At 48.1% G+C, this 15857-nt stretch overlaps 8 protein-coding genes across 8 annotated transcripts; 5 read left to right on the forward strand and 3 right to left on the reverse strand.

Annotated features, from left to right (window-relative positions):
* On the forward strand, positions 1-1449 carry FOXG_13717 (uncharacterized protein). Its single transcript, XM_018393711.1, has 4 exons — positions 1-147; positions 201-621; positions 671-1013; positions 1064-1449. Exons 1-4 carry the CDS (start codon positions 120-122, stop codon positions 1406-1408), a joined length of 1137 nt encoding a protein of 378 aa, XP_018253024.1. The 5' UTR covers positions 1-119; the 3' UTR covers positions 1409-1449.
* A 392-nt stretch (positions 1450-1841) lies between these two features.
* FOXG_21239 (uncharacterized protein) lies at positions 1842-2295 on the forward strand (the record flags this gene model as incomplete). The annotated part of the gene is made up of 2 exons (XM_018401547.1): positions 1842-2059; positions 2115-2295. 2 exons carry the CDS (start codon positions 1842-1844, stop codon positions 2293-2295), a joined length of 399 nt encoding a protein of 132 aa, XP_018253025.1.
* Positions 2296-2363: 68 nt separating this feature from the next.
* FOXG_13718 (uncharacterized protein) lies at positions 2364-5140 on the forward strand (the record flags this gene model as incomplete). Its single annotated transcript, XM_018393712.1, has 6 exons — positions 2364-2663; positions 2722-2755; positions 2815-2967; positions 3748-3886; positions 3940-4492; positions 4552-5140. The coding sequence occupies 6 exons, from the start codon at positions 2364-2366 to the stop codon at positions 4963-4965; spliced, it is 1593 nt and encodes a 530-aa protein (XP_018253026.1). The 3' UTR covers positions 4966-5140.
* A 473-nt stretch (positions 5141-5613) lies between these two features.
* FOXG_13719 (uncharacterized protein) lies at positions 5614-7085 on the reverse strand (the record flags this gene model as incomplete). The annotated part of the gene is made up of 1 exon (XM_018393713.1): positions 5614-7085. One exon carries the CDS (start codon positions 7083-7085, stop codon positions 5811-5813), a length of 1275 nt encoding a protein of 424 aa, XP_018253027.1. The 3' UTR covers positions 5614-5810.
* A 1829-nt stretch (positions 7086-8914) lies between these two features.
* Positions 8915-10134, reverse strand: FOXG_13720 (uncharacterized protein). Its single transcript, XM_018393714.1, has one exon. It carries the CDS (start codon positions 9936-9938, stop codon positions 9042-9044), a length of 897 nt encoding a protein of 298 aa, XP_018253028.1. The 5' UTR covers positions 9939-10134; the 3' UTR covers positions 8915-9041.
* A 1371-nt stretch (positions 10135-11505) lies between these two features.
* On the forward strand, positions 11506-12092 carry FOXG_13721 (uncharacterized protein; the record flags this gene model as incomplete). Its single annotated transcript, XM_018393715.1, has 4 exons — positions 11506-11637; positions 11694-11851; positions 11913-11948; positions 11999-12092. The coding sequence occupies 4 exons, from the start codon at positions 11506-11508 to the stop codon at positions 12090-12092; spliced, it is 420 nt and encodes a 139-aa protein (XP_018253029.1).
* Positions 12093-12697: 605 nt separating this feature from the next.
* On the forward strand, positions 12698-14491 carry FOXG_13722 (uncharacterized protein; the record flags this gene model as incomplete). The annotated part of the gene is made up of 1 exon (XM_018393716.1): positions 12698-14491. The coding sequence occupies one exon, from the start codon at positions 12698-12700 to the stop codon at positions 14489-14491; it is 1794 nt and encodes a 597-aa protein (XP_018253030.1).
* A 161-nt stretch (positions 14492-14652) lies between these two features.
* Positions 14653-15696, reverse strand: FOXG_13723 (uncharacterized protein; the record flags this gene model as incomplete). Its single annotated transcript, XM_018393717.1, has 3 exons — positions 14653-15022; positions 15077-15114; positions 15184-15696. 3 exons carry the CDS (start codon positions 15694-15696, stop codon positions 14653-14655), a joined length of 921 nt encoding a protein of 306 aa, XP_018253031.1.
* Positions 15697-15857: the final 161 nt, after the last annotated feature.

The following is a 15857-nucleotide window of genomic DNA, read 5'->3' on the forward strand; positions in this document are numbered from 1 at the left end:
TGGAAAGTGGCACAGCGAATAAGCCGGTTCTGGCGTTCTTGAGACACAGCATCAACTTGGCTCGGCATTTCACTCTGGCAAATGCCATCATATTGGATCTCCTGTTCCAAAAGGCGATTATGGAGTCGATGATTGTCGGGGATGCCAGTAAGTCGCCCTCTTCTTGTTGTATGTATTCAGATACTGACAGAATGCGACAGGTTTGGTTTGCTGGGGTTCTTTTGCGGATGCCGTTTCCGTCATGACTTATCTTGGAGTTCACGCCGAGAAGCTCACTGGGCCTTACAAACCATCGCTGAGTTCAGAACACAAACGGCGTCTTTTTGGTCGAGTTTATAACCTTGACAAAGCCATCGTTGCTTTCACTGGAAGGCCGCCGCTGCTTAATCCGCGCTTTTGCTCGACACCACCACCACTGGATTTGAGTGACGAGGATCTTCTTGCTGGAGGTGCTGTGCTCGAGAAGGCCGTGTCTGAGCTTGATAGTCGTGGCTGGAGCTTGAGAGGTGGTGTTTATCCTTCGAGTATCTGTCGAGCTGGCTACTTGATGGCTGTGATACTGAACGAAATTATTGACATCAGTCTTGGTTCTGGCTCCATTGCGACTGTTGAGACTATCAGGTGTCCACTACCCCTCCCAGCAACAATGGATGCTCACTAACCCCTCCAGAAATCTGAAGCAACGGCAGTTAAATGTCATTGCCGAACTTCCCAAGTGCCTGGTCTATGATCCCGACGACCCCGCAGACCTTCCACTTCCGCGGGGAGAAATTAGACCCTATGATAAGGACCTTTCTGACCCTCCAGTTGAGACAAATGTCGTGTCTTTAAGGATATTCATCCGGTTGACACACCTACAGAACATGTTCTTGCTGGAAAGGCTACTCCTTCAATACGGATGTCCGGATGAAGGGGATGTTCTTTTGGTTTCGTATGAGATGATCACGCTTACTCTAATGTTCTGGATGCACAAGGATCGGTTCCGTGATATTCGACGAGATATGGAGTGGCTGGTAAGTCTTTTGTCCTACTTATCTTTGAAACGCTCTGACATCTCGTGTAGCTTATGGCCTTTGCAGTACCGGGTGGTGGCATTCTCTGCCTGGAACTCCTCAGTCCCACGTTTCAGGGCAAACATCCCAAGGACAGTCGCCTCAGCCGATCAAGCATTGTCCAGCAACTAAGCTTGCTTGTTGGTTTCCTGGACTGGGTTCACCCATCAGCGCCCAACGGCGATCTCTGCGCAAGTTGCAAGACTATTATTCAGCGCGTGTTGGATTATCATCTCAATAATATAGATCCGATGAGTGATCTTGGATCACTAGATCAGTTCAGTTCTGGTTTGGCGGGGAGGCTCAACTTTCGATTTGAGTTGTTGAATACGTTTGATTGGCTTAATGCCGGATAGGGTCTTGTTGTTAGAAATAATGTCTGCATATACCCTGTTATGCGAGTTGTGAAGCCTTGCGCGGGTACTTGCATTTGCTGACAGTGGTAGGCATTGCTTATCATTCACGGGCTCACAGTGACCACTCTCTGGTATCAATCAAACCGCAAACCTCAAGTTCACTTCACCTCTCCACCTTTTAATCCCTAAGGTTTTTCCTCTGATGTTGTTTTCCTTTCTTGCCTCACAACAGAGACCACGCTCCATTCACAACAAGCATTCACCGTAGTGCAGGTTTGGAGGCGTCAATCTTGCTGGTGTTGAACGCTCTTCTCTCTTCGCAAGTGATTATGTGAACAATTGATCCTTCGCTTGATCCGCCTACCTGCTCTGCCAAGTGGTGCCTTGCAGAGCATCGCGACCGGGAACACCCACAACCCCCGAACTCGCGACCATGCCAACCGAGATTCTGTGCATGATCGGGGATAACCTGTCTGTTCATGAGATCAAAGAATTGACGCTTACATCAAAGCAATTTCGCGAAATCTTTCTCCCGAAACTCTGCAAGCATCTCAAGTTTTCTGGTAACATGAAGGAACTGACGGACAGCCTCCATGCCTACTATACCCGCAAGACAGCTTCATTCCGTCATCTGGTCCATCATCACACGAGGTGAGTGTCCTCCACTACGGTTGCAATCCAAGTTCTTCGCTTATTTTTGTCACAGGTTTGTGACCTTTGAAGTTACAAATTTTGACGACATCTTCAAAATGAATGCTTGGCTTCTAGGCTATGGAGTTAAGGCCATACCCATCGGGCGGTTTTTGGCGGATACACCTAGTCTCCACGGCGTTGTTTTCGATATCTGCTCCAAAATCGCAAAGAAGCACACAAATTCCTCAGCTTAATTCGCAAGGGCCCAGACTGGGCTGGTCCTAAGCATCTCTATTTCACAAAATACGTCGAACAATCGACAATGGGCAAAATAGTTGGAAAGTTCAAAGCAGGTGCCCTAAGGGGGATCGCTGCACCTCATGCATCTCTCACAGGCTGCCACTTTGACGAACTCGCACGTAGCGGCGCCCATCTCACTTCACTGCGTCTTAACAAATATTCTTTCCTTAGACAGGATAGTTCAGCTCTTACAAGCTTGAGCGATGTGCTTATCAACAGGATCAGCAACGACTTTCCTCAGCTGGAGTCATTGAATATTTATGATAAGACTCGTTCCGGCCGTTACACGCATCACATGAACGACAGAGATAGGTATCGATGGGTAAGTATCCCTCCGTTATTAGTCGACCTCCTATCGCGGTTGCTGACACGTCTTAAAGTGCCGAAAGATCGATAAAGTCGCTTCATCCCTCCGTAAGATGCGGCGGCTACGTCGGTTTGCATTACAACTGGGTGTCTCATGTTCTATCGAGCAACTCTCACGAACGGCGCATGGAATATGTCTGAAGAGTCTTCCGAGGATCCCTCTCAGGAGTACTTGTTCCCGAATGTTCTAAAAGGCTATACCTATGCGCTTGCGAACAGGGACGTGAAGGTGGAGCTTACGAGAGGAACTTCTGTGCCATGTAGGTACCCTGCACATTCAGTAGGGCAACAGAACTGGTGGCGTAGTAGTAGTTGATGCTCTGACGATTTAGACGGGGGCCTTTGAGAATGAAAATGCCATTTTTGCAGCAAGTGGTAATTTCTTGTTTCTGCCTTCGTGCATCATGACTGGTATCACCAATTTTACGCATTTGAACAGCACCAGTTCCCACTGAGACATGTTGACCTGTGGCGTGAAGATGAGAAGCCATGTTTTCTTCTTGCAAATCAGGCCATCGTAGCAGCTTTTAAGCAGAAGAACCTATTGAGAAAATATATTGTGTTCTTCTCACCTTGTTAGCAGACCAAAGCTTTACGTTGCTCCTAGTAAGTACTTTCGTAGCTCATGCTTCAGCCATGATAGTGAATTATCATTAGACTGACACCAGCTTGAATTGATATTGGCACTGGCACTGGCAGTGTGAACCTCTCTTCTCCCTTATTCACAGTTACTTTGACCACCAGAGCTCTCTCATCAACCCCCCAGTAAACTATTATCTGTTTCCTGATTTCTTCAAATTCATCGCGCATTCAGTCTCGTATTCTTCATCTCTCCTTTCCATCTTTCCGAACAGCTGAATATCGCGCTTCTTGCAGCCATGGAAACTGAATCCCGAGAAGAACCTGCTGCTGTCATGCAGCACAGCCTTACCACGCCCACGTCCTTGAGCGCCTTGGAAAAGATGCCGACTGAAGTCCTCCTCATGATTGGATTACATGTTGGCTCCATCGTCTTCAGGGTTGCTACACTTATTTCCAAGCGTCGTCGATCAGTCCTCCTCCTTCGGCTTTCAAAAGGATCCCATTCTCTGGCACCCTGAGAAAGCTCGCTCACGATATGAGATCTTTCCTCTCCGGCGAATTTAAGCACTTGATGATGACTATTCTTCCTGCTCTCAAGTATTCATTCCAGGATCTGACTCTTGAACCCAGTGACTAATCTTGCAACTCAGGTCTGTTACTATTCGCTTCGAGCCCCGCAGTCCCGCCGAGGAATCTAAAGATTCGCACCTTTCGACAAACAGAATCGCAGTCATCAGTGAATTCATTTCCAAGCTATCTTCAATCGATTTGATCTCGTTTGACAATCAAGTGAGGAGCAACCACTCCCGGGAGATTGCCTTTACTGAGGCATTGGGCAACACGCCACAGTGGAATGGTCCCAAGGCCGTCATTTTTTGTGGTCGCAGGAACTTGCGGCTCTTCAGTGCCATCATAAACCAATTTGCCCCCAACACTGTCAAGGCAGCTCAACTTCCGCAATACACTGCAAAGAGACATCCTTTGGCCTTGAAATCAGCATGTCCCTTACTCAAGGGTTTGAGGGCTGATGTATCTGCGATCACGAGTCGTTCGCGAACCCTTGCCTGCATGAGCAGCAACACCCTTCGGGCAATGAATCGTGACTTTCCGCATCTGGAAGCCCTTGTTCTTGATCAGGTGGATGCTCATATGATTATGTCGGGTGGTGGACGTATCTACAAGAAACCATATCGGCCGAACCTTGTGAGAGCCCCCAATCTTGCTCAGCGTTGTATTACTTATTACTAATACAAGCATAACAGAACGAGTGCGTCGAGAAGCTGGTTACACAGCTGAAAGCGATGTCACGATTGCGACGTTACGCTTTTACGCTCCAGCAATATTGGCTCTGTAAGGAATACGATTGTGAACTGTTTAACATGGGCGTCCGAAGTTTGAGCGGAGACGAATCAGACGATCCGCTGCATGCCACTTCTGAGCCGAATGAGTGGCCCTACTGGCTGCCCACTGCTGCTCAACAGGAAAAGTGGCATTCAGAACTCATTACTCGCATTCTCGAGGCCGTTCCGCAACTCAAAGAGCTCTGTATCGTGCTCGATCCCTTGGAATATCATCGAGGGACCAAGACCGAAAACATCGTAACGGTTCGCCGAGTGCAATTTGGTTATCTAGAGAAGCCTTCCCAATTCCCGTATGTTTTGGCGGATATTGATTGATCTCGTCAAAGGGTTTGTGGTAAAAATCGTTGAATCAAGACTGGACTTCGAATGTACGATGAGACCGAAAGAATTGGACTTGGATGTCAGATGTTTAAGAAGCAGTCATGGATGCTCAGATAGTTTGACTGATTGACATTTAAATTCTATGACATTACACCGGTGTGTAACAGGCCAATACATGGAAGAGCCCCATTAAGCTCATGCTTTAGATAGGCCATGCACAAGACCTCAGCAAGGATAATTGTCCAACTTTAGATAGGTTGGAAGGGTTTTGTGAAAAGCTAGGCTATAGAATGCAACACGAGCAGAATCTTTTATCCTGCTTTTGGCGCCACTGTGGTGATCCTCGTTCCTACGTGTAAGGTGCTGCAATAATGATGACTCCAACTGGATTTTTGAAGCACGGCATGCTAACATCACAAACGCTTCTTTCTCCGCACAGGTTCTCACAGCATAATCTCAATCAAACTGGGCAGTATCTTCCAGTGCAGTGACTGCACGACAAGCTGGTCCAGCAGCTAAATGTTTGCCAATCTCAAAGCAATCTTTTGGTTGATTGAAGCTTTCTGTGGTCTTCACCCTTCCTTAAACCTCTGTTGTTTCAGCGATGTCAATCTCTCAAACTACAATCACAAAATACCATCCCAGAACATGAAATGAGTGGAAAGTTTCCCAATGATCCACCCAGACTTAGAGAGAGAAGTGACTGTGTTTCGTAAACCTCACTCATGTTTGTCACCATTTTCCTCAGTCTCCTGCTCCTTTCCTGACTCCTCAGCCTCCAGCTTCTCCTCTGCTTCCTCCCCCGTTTCCTCGTCCTGGGTTGTCTCCGTAGCCTCATCTTAAACCTCCTCAACAATGCCTTCCATGCGCCCATTGCGAAGCTCCTCCTGCTCCAGAAGGGAGCGTAGGACAACCTTAGCTTTAAATCCCTCAGTCAAACGCTTGTTAATCTCCTCACCCAACTTCTTACGCTGCTCTCTCTGCTCATCCGTCAACGGTGCGCCTCTTTGCTGACCGCCACACGGACACTGAGCTAGAAAGTCTGGTGCGATGTACTTCTGAGATCTCTTTCCAGCCTCGATCACAGTCTCCAGAATACCTATGCCGAGCTCAAGAATATTGTCCCTGCCAAAGGAGTCTGGATCTGTGAGAAGTTGGATCCCCATTCCAAATGCAATGGAAAGGATGGGTCCGATGACCGGGACGAAGCCCAAAGCCATCTGGGCGACCGATACCAGCAGGTTTTGCAGGAACGAAGAGTACTCGAAAGGCCGCCATCCGACTTCAACGCCAAAAGTAGCACTAATGATATCGGCGAAGTCCATCTCGCGGAAGAAATCTCCGTACTGCAGTATGATGCTAGAGCTTCTCCAAGGTGTTGCTGCATTAGCCCACACGACCATTTCCTCTCCACGTATCTTGGGCATGAACAGGTCATAATCTGGATTCCGCAGTTTGTGCGGTATGGAAAGATACGCAATGATGTTGGGGATGTTGAAACCCCAAGTAACCGAATCATTCCAGCCTAGGCCATTATACGAGTTGACAGGAAAGTTGAGCTCGTGCCCAAAATTACTGTTAGCTTGGCTGCGGAGCTGCAGTCGGTTTCTGTGTCTGAAATCGATAACGACGTAGGTGCATAGATCTTGCAAGGCCTCGTCTGTCCTCTGCGAAACAGGAAAGTAAATAGCTCTCAGAGGGATCGTAGCATCGATCCAGAGCCACTGGGTCTCAGGGGACTCGATTCTCACTGGGCGGAGAATGTATTTCCTTGGACCGCCCCTCTGGTGGTCCCGACATTCATTCCAGTTGAGACTGTTGGCGTGATTATGGATTCTGAGCATCTGCGTGGGAACTCTCTCCCTACTTTCGGCTACCCAGAATCTGTCCCAGTCCCCGAAACGGGTACCGCCGATTCCCGAGGGAGTGCCATGTCGCCAGTGTGATCTCTGATGGGACCTTGACTGCACGCCAGTAGCTGGCCACCCGTTCCAATAGTACTCAAGAAGGACATGTCGATAAAAGTGGTCTGTATTCTCTGCGGTGAAGGTTCGGCTGTATCTTAGAGAACTTCGTTGGAAGTAGCACTCGCCTTCTGGGTAGTATGAGGCCATTGTGAAGAGATATGTGAATGGATGGAGTTGAAGCCTGCCGCTGAGAGTTCATAAACACCAGACAGAGCTTGAATGTGCTTTCACGAGTATAAAAATGGTTGAGAGTGCTCTTGGAACTTTCTTAGATTGTTTTTCAGAAGGCCGGAGAAAAGAGACTTAATATAACCGTCTTCTCCCACCAAAACACTCTTGGAACCAGTAAACACACCAGTTTCCATTTCCAAAGCCCAGTACGACCTGTCCATGATGATCGCATGACCCGGTCTGCAGTCAAGAGCGTTTGTGGCAGTCGACAACCCCGCACATGAAGCCATTTCATATAAGCCGGGGTGGCACAACCTCTTGACCGTTATGCTGCCATACAAACTCGTCGAGAAATGAGAAATTCCATTGCAGTTTTGGGTTCATTGCAGAGAATCAAGGTATCACGATTTCGAACGGCCCGAACGTTGATTCCACCCTGATGCTGTCAACGCACGGGATGAAGCCAATTCGTAGAGGGTTCGTGGGGTTGGAGAGTGAGGACTGCATGTCTCACTTCTCTGAGGATATTAGCGGCACTTATGATCTTGGCCGTAGTGATTTATGATGTTCAAAGCCATATCCTTTTCAGTACGAAGATACTTCCAGCTTCCTGACAGCGTGCACAGACTATAAGGATACTCCTTTGAAGGCTTTATGAACTTATCATGTATATCAGCGGAACATGGTTGCTCACAGATATGATATCATGCTCAAGAGAGGAGCAAGGCCAACCGCCACAGTCTGAAGACAATGTCAGTCAATGTTGTAGTAAGCGTAGGGTTGAGGCTATAGGACAAAGTAAGCCGTAAGAATAAAGTTTACGCAGAGTAGTATTATAGAATGAGATGTTTGTGGTATGCTCCATTAGGAAATCCCCGACGGCCCGGACTTTACGGACTTTACGGACACTTTCGATGAAATATTCTCCGTCACTAGAATATGAGTTTCGGGAAAGTATTTCCTGCGTGACTCTATTGCGACTAGTTAATGCAAAATGATCCCTGAGGATCCTGTATCGTCGTGGCAGGACTCAGCCTCACGACAACAATCGGAAACCGGAGGAGACAACTTTCATCCCTTTGGCCAGCGATAGCTTCGCTGAGATTAGTCTGAGGCTGTGGTGAGCTTTTTTCAAGGGACTTGGTGGGATTTTGAATCAATTTCATATGCTGTCCACCCTATTCATGCTAGCCACTTACATCTAGAGGATCAAGGGTTTAGCCCATGCCAGTCTGGTCCGGACTCCAGTCTCCTGTCAAACCATAGTAACCAATGACTAAATCGATTCTAGTAGAGTTGGTTTTATTGTCCTAATTAAGTCTAGTAGAGTTGATCTTACGTTATTCGACATAGAGGAACGGTAGTTCTGATATGAATATGGTTTTACTGTCGAACGCGCCGTGTCCAGTGACGTGAAGTGCTATCAAATATAACGTTTCTATGTAATCATCATGAAAATCACTATCTATGTCAGGTTTGTGGGTTTGCCTCTGTAATCGACGCAGTTGCTACTCACCTGAAAACACGACACCGCAATGTAAAGCCAGGGTATCGGCAGAGCCTGGTGGGCCAAGTCCTACGTACTGTAATGGGAATGGGTTTTACACGTGTTTTACACTTTTTGGTGTACGTAAATACTTAGTCTATGAGATTGTCTGCTCAGCCAACGTTGATCGAGGCTGACGGAAATGAGGAGAATGCGTCACCCTCTCCTAGTTAAGCAACACAACTCGTGAAGAAGGGGTGCAGCCACTCAGGAAGCCATATAAACTATCAACCCTGATGATCACACTATCACCACAACATTAAAGAGGGGACATCGCAAATATATAGAATTTATTCTACATCTTGAGCTATGGAATGCACCTAAACTGTTCCCAGAATTGGTTCATGTAGTACAGGCTTTCTCGGCCAATTGGTGAGGCGTGCATCTTACGGCCGGGATCCGTTTAGGTTCGTGGGTTTGCTTTGGATAATGAACTCTTCGGGCCAGTACTTGAGCTCGACACTACTGCCGGAGACCTCCACCACATTGTGCAGGCGAACTGATTCGGGCGGGTTGCTCTGGATGAGCAGGATGCCGTCATCGCGCGACTGAGGGTCTTCTTGAAGCCAGCGAATAAAGCCATCCAGATTTTCACGTCTGCCAGACTCCAGGTAGTTTTCTAGACGGCGGTAGAGCTTCGGCCATAAGACCGCCTTCCTCAGGTTTACCAAGATCGGCGTCTCAACGATAAGCGGATCTTCTGGGAAACCCTTTGATCGTAACCACACGCCCTTCTTTGCTATGCGGGCAGCTGTCGACTTCGTGGCCAAATGTTCGCGCAGGTTCTCCGGAAGACTGTCGTAGAACGCTGGGAAGACGTATCCCTCAGAGAGTAGGGCGGTATTAACTGATTCATCTACCAGGCTCCTGTCCAAGGAGATGACAGAGCCATCCGAGCCGTGCACGCTACCATCGCCTTCGTAGACGAAGCCAATTAACCTCCCAAAGTTGTCAAAACCATTGGACAATACATGCCCACTGATTTCTTGATCGCCAGAATTGATGGTGAACGGGGGATTGCCAGAATATCTCACATCTGTAAATCCGAGCCTGCGCAACAGCTCGTCGCGAGCGGCTGTGGCGCCCTTCAATTCCTGGCTTTTTTCCAGGGCGTCAACCGCTTCCAACCGAATATTGACACCTTCATTCATGGTAGTTCTACCACGGGATCCTCGTCGCAGCTCTTCAACGAAATCGACGTTGTCAGGCTTGAACCTGATCGTATCGCCATCTGGCTGCAGGCCGTTTCGGACAACGAACTTTCCGTGCAGAAGCTTGAACATCTTATACTTGTTCTTCGAAGAGAATCCTTCGTTGCAAAGAAATTTTGTTTGGGAGTCGTAAATGTTGATCTATGTGTTTTCTGATTGTATGCGATTACGGAAATTATGAGGCCATGCAGAGGCCATATATATACTTGACGAGTACCATTTGACAGCACATTGCCGGGACAAGATTTCTGTAATAATGTCACCTAAGGCTATCGTTCAGCCTTATTGATTTGTAGGCAATAACGCCAATTTCCGTTTCACGCACCAAAAAATACCTCCGTAAGTTCAGCTTCAGGTGATTGGAATGTGATACCTCAATAAGTTCAGCTTTGGGTGATCGGAATGTGATGTCTATTACGAGGCAATAACGCCAATTTCCGTTTCATGCGCCAAAAAATATCTCCATAAGTTCAGCTTCAGGTGATCGGAATGTGATGCTTATGTCTATTACGCTGAGCGGAAGGCCTAGATGAGTCCAGGCCATCTTGCAGAATGCAGCTAGGAGCAGTATAAACCAAAACGCTATTAAGCCCAAGCACTAATTGTATTATACATATTCTCAGGCATGTGTTAGGGTTCTCCAGAAACAGTGTCTAAATGACATATGAACGGCATAGCTGAATGACGAGAAACGCCTTTTCTCCTTCTACTGGCTGCTATACCGTGTGGCTTAAGAAATCTTCAGTCAGCAGGCCTAGAATGTCCCAGTAACCAATACCAGATCAGCAGGCGCTCCATGCAAGACCCTGCTATCCTCAGGCGCTGTTCTTTTCAGAGACTCTTGAATGACTTTGACCTTGCGTCTTTGCAAGTGTGGCATCACATGTCACTGCTCAGCAACACCTGCTGGCGGCTAGGAAAGCAACCGCCTAATCTTGCTTCTCTATATACCCAATTTCAATGCTGTTAGGACCCACTTTGTGACCGGACGTTTTGTCCGTCCATCTCTTTTGTGAATGATATCGAAATATCCGTCAAATCAATGACCACAAACTTCCAATAGTTACGCCACCTCCAGAGATGAAACGGCCAAGGTTACCTGGTACTCAAATCTTCTCGATTGAGTGTCTAGCTAGTAAATTGGAACGATTTCAAGTGTAATTGATTAATGTGTTTCTCAGTGGTAACAGAAGCTCTAAAATTCAGCTTCGGTGAAAATTTGCCGCAGAACGGAATTCCGCTTCTGTGTGACCTCCTGCCACATGCGGCATAAATCCATGCGTTGTCAGCGTACCGCCCAAGACTAACCATGGGTGCCCCCTGTACTTCCAGCCCGTTTCTCACTGACGATCTCTGAATGGCTCTTCCGGATATACCAATTTTAGCATTGTCCTTCGATATAGCCTCGGGTTAAATTTCGCGGGCTCAATGCGACTCTGCCTCATTGAGGATCCTGTGGTAACGTAGCAAGAGGCTGGTGAAGATAATATCATTGGGGCGGATAAATGGATTACAGTTTTCAGAAATGGAAATAGTATAAAGAGAGGGTTCCCGTCTATATGGTGTCCTTTGTTCACCAGATCACGACTTACAACTCCAACTCACTCTTCAACTTGTTCTTCACACTCCAACCGCCAAAATGGTCAACTTCATCACCTCTTTCGCTATCCTCCTCACCGCTGCTTCTTCAGCACTTGCTGCTCCTCAGCCTCTTGAAGCTCGTGATGATACCAGCTGCATGGACAACCTTCCTGGAAACACTTTGGCCAACGTACGTCTCATGTCCTGCTCGTCTCCAGCTTGATCCGAATTACTGACATCTCAAAGGTCAACGAAGCAGTCGAGTGCATCAACTACCTCGCCAGCCTCGGTGACCAAGCCTGTGTTGCTGGTGTCTCTGGCCAGTCCTTCTGCAGGCGCGGAAACACTCAGATCACTGGTCTTGCTGTTGGACTCAACAGTGACCAAACCTCTTCTTCTCCTTGGTGAGTTTGCTTGTGAAAATCGATTTTGTATTTTGAGGGCTTTTGCTAATTTCTATTTCAGCCGTGATGTTGCTCGAGGTGCTGGTCTTGTCATGGAGTAAGTCTTCTTCCAAGTATACCAACTGCTGCTTTACTAACGATTCTCAGCCGCTGCACGCGAGCTGATGGAAAGGTTCGAGGACAGAACCCTGCTTGGGGCAATGGACACCTCATGGTCGACATCCGCAATGTTCCTCAGTAAGGTAGCGGCCAGTGTGTCTTGATTTCAATGACATACAGTGAAGTGACTTCTCCTATATACTAGAAATTAGAATACAACATCATATCCTTATCTCTCTTTGAACAATATCTTTATGCCTTGATTTCTATTTATATTGCTATGTAAGCCAAAGACAAAGACTAACAACCATGCTTAGGCTGCTACAGATTTCATTATTATTTATGTTTGCTGTTGATATTTAATACTGCATCTCAAACTTGAAGCTACGTGATTGATGGGTTGTCAACCTCAGACAAAGTCCAACCCAAACCTAGGCTGTCTTAGACAAACAGCATTGCAGCCTTACGACATTCTACCTGAAATAATTTACTAAGCTCCAGAACTTCTTTTTTCTCATATGATAGGTCCTAGATATTTTTATACTTCATTTCATAGGATGAGCGATCAATTGCCGGTTTCAAGTTAAATTTGCTTACACCGACCCCACAATCTCCATAGTCCATGTCCGTGTCCGTGTCCGTCCACCGCGTCCGTCTTGTCCTATGCCAACCTCCACCTCCGACCGACTTCTTCTTCCCCATTTTCCCCATCAAACACCCAAACACAGCAGTAGACTATCAAACATCATGGCTACACCGGCGGTGTACTCCTCCCTCGACAAAGAAGACCGAGTCGACGACAAAAACCCCGGTCTAGCAACCGACTCCCCCATCCCTCAAACAACAGACTCCAAAAGATTGTATAAGTTGGATAGTTGGCTGAAATGGTATGTCATAACTCTTGGCATGTACCTAGTCGGTGCCATATTCTGCGTAGCGTGGTCGTACACCGGCGCACTGCTCGATAACGATGCTTCAAAACGTCGAGTCTTTCGAACAGGCGATTCTGTACCAGTTGATCAACTCTACTCTGGTATTGCGCTCTCAGCCCTCCTAGCACCAGCAGCTGTACTCGTTCAATTCGTCGTCTTTGATTTTCGGAGATTGCATTTATTCGCGCTCACGACGCAGCAACCTGTTGCGATTAGAGATCTGGATGATATCGCAGAGGGTGTTACGCTATTGACGCTACCGGCTGTTATGAAGTATTCGTGGTGGTATGGAGTCATGCATACCTTTTTGATCATAACAAGAACGTTGCTTGTGCCTGTGGGAACGCTGTCGCTTACTGTTGGGCCGTATGGGCATTATAAGGAGGGCTGGGGTGTTGTGGGTGTTCCGATTGCGCGGGATGCAGTGGGGAGTAACGTCACGGCGCTTTCGACTGCGATGGGTGCGAGTCCGGACTTGGAGTTTCATCCGTCGCTTTCGAAGAATGATACGTTTTTGTCTCAAACGGTGTTTACGTTTGTGGGGAGTCTTGTTTCGCAGAATGCGTTGGCCAATGTTGACTCTGGCGTCTTGGGGCCTGTGCCTACTCACAACCTCACTTTTGCTACAAACACGACCTACGATGGGTTAGTCTTCTTCAACTGGACCGCTGCATGCGAGGCAGCTACTGAAGTGAACTATACTTCTTACAAAGAGGACGGCAACACGATTTACAACTTCACCCTCCCTGATGACAGCGTGGAGAGCATCGAGCTGCTTTCTCAAGGTTCACAGAGAATTCGACTCTGGAGTAACGCCTCGGTTCACGGAACAAACAAGATCCCAACGTCAGGCACGACGTACTTCCTCTCAGCTACGAAATCTATCCCGAATATCAACGAAACCGCTCTACGCAACAGAGGCAACGACAAGAGTTTGGTGCAAACAGACGGAGGAGACTGGATCTCTCGCACGAAATGCACGCCCTCCATCAGATGGCTCGTTGGCTCGTGCACCTTCAACGGCACGATAATGACATCCTGCACCGAAGCCCCAGGGTCCAACCAAACAGCGCTTGACACAGATGCTCTCGATGCGCTGGGCGTGTACATGTCTGCTATTCCATGGTACATCTTCCGCAACCAAATCGGCATTGTTGACGATACCCTCGATGCTCTTTACGCGATTCCCACGGCGGAAGACTTTGGTCACTTCTTTGGCAACATGGCTCACGCGATCGTGTCGATCAGCACAGCTGGATATTTCGGTACTTCATCTGTTCCTACGCTCTCCCACATCACGGAATCAGTGTACATCGTGCGCTGTAGTATTCTCATTGCCGTAACAGTCATGCTGTTCTTGTCGGTATCTGTCTCGATCATCGACATCATTCGGAATAGGATGAAGCATCTTCCTCAACTTCCAGCGTCGTTCCTTGCTATCGCACATGCTGTGAGGAGTTCTTGGTGGGACAACGAGTTGAGCGGTTACAGACCGTGGGATAAGATGAAGACGAGGAGTGATGGGGCGGAGGCGGTCATGTTTGGCGTTGACACGGAAGACTCGAGATTCATCAGGCTTGCACCGTCTGTTGCACCGATCCGTTGTTGATTCGGTATATAGAGCGCTTTTCATGTAGCTACTGAGCAGTTCAATTCCATCCCCTCATTTTTCAATCCTGTCGTGATATCATCTGAATAAACCTCCGTGATTCAATCACCGCCGTGAAACCAAGCCATTGACCATCCCAAAAACATGAGCACATCCTTCCATCACTCCCCAGTAGCAAACCAATCATCAATCTCTTCAAACCACTTATCAACAGACGCATTGTTCACGGCATCACCCCAAGCTGGCGGCCCCTCGTACGGCAGTTTCGCAAGCTTATAGAAGAGAGGGCGGGTGAATGTCTCGTCGAGCCAGACACCGCGTTTGATGGGTGTCTTCTCGACGTCAATGATCCTCTTCATGTTATCGCCAAGCTCGTTGGGGTCGGACTTGAACTTGTTGTGGATGATGAGGTCGAATTTGAGATCACCCATGTATTCGCCGTCGCCAGCGAAGTTGGCTTCCAGGAAGTCCATGCCGATGCAGGACCAGCTGAGGAACTGGGCGTTGTGGAGGCGCATCATCCACTGGAGACTATGTCATATTAGCTACGCTCAACAGAAAATGAGAGGTGAGAGGTGAACTTACAGGGCGTCGCGGTATCCGTACAACTTGCCACCAGTCTCCTAAAACTTGAATCGCAACAAGTTGGTACGCTCCCCCTCCGGCAATCCTGCACGAGTACCCTGAAGAACATTGATGAAATCGATCAGAATGAGGTTCTCTTTCGGGTCCTTCTTCGAATTCTCGACGTCAAACTCAAAGATCAGAAGAGGATCCATGAACGGTTCACTCTTGACACAAAATCGCACAGTGAGCTCGGCCTTGCCATCCGCAGTGGGCGCCATCCACATAGCGAAGCCATGAATGGCAGTGCGGTTGCCGTCCTCATCGGCAAAGAGCACATTCTCGTTCAGCTCGAAGAAGAAGTTCTGGCGGCATTCAGTCTCACCGGGCAGCTGGTAGTACTGCAGAGACATGGCGACGAGGCCGGTGCGGGAGACGACGGCGAGATGAGGGTCTGTCTGACCGAGAATGTCAGACAGGGTGAATGTATCACGCGCTGGGGGAGGGACTTTCCCCCAGTCGCGCTCTTCAGTCAGCAGGGCGGTCTTCCAGTATGTACCGTGGTTCTTGGTAGGGTCGACACCTGTGGATGGGTGCATCGTGGCCGTGGCCCGTTTGGATGCATACTCGGCGGCCTGCATTTTACCGGTCTTGTAGACAACAGAGGCTACTCTGTTGGAACTCTATTCGTATACTCAGCTGGTGATAGGAACCGTATCCAAACACGGTTGGTGCTGGTTGTGTTTGGGTCGAGTTTGCGTGCAGGTCGTGGAGCAGGGAGACGAGAGGATTACGAAATATT

The sequence above is a fragment of the Fusarium oxysporum genome, chromosome 10, assembly GCF_000149955.1.
Source record: "Fusarium oxysporum f. sp. lycopersici 4287 chromosome 10, whole genome shotgun sequence".
Classification (NCBI taxonomy): Eukaryota; Fungi; Ascomycota; class Sordariomycetes; order Hypocreales; family Nectriaceae; genus Fusarium; species Fusarium oxysporum.

What these genes read in the sequence shown, in the direction of transcription:
- FOXG_13717 (XM_018393711.1), top strand. Translation starts at nt 120, where the DNA reads ATGGAGTCGATGATTGTCGGGGATGCCA. An exon ending in GATGATTGTCGGGGATGCCA is followed by an intron (nt 148 to 200) that starts GTAAGTCGCCCT and finishes AGAATGCGACAG; the next exon opens with GTTTGGTTTGCTGGGGTTCT. An exon ending in GACGAGATATGGAGTGGCTG is followed by an intron (nt 1,014 to 1,063) that starts GTAAGTCTTTTG and finishes CATCTCGTGTAG; the next exon opens with CTTATGGCCTTTGCAGTACC.
- FOXG_13720 (XM_018393714.1), bottom strand. Translation starts at nt 9,938, where the DNA reads ATGTTCAAGCTTCTGCACGGAAAGTTCGTTGTCCGAAACGGCCTGCAG.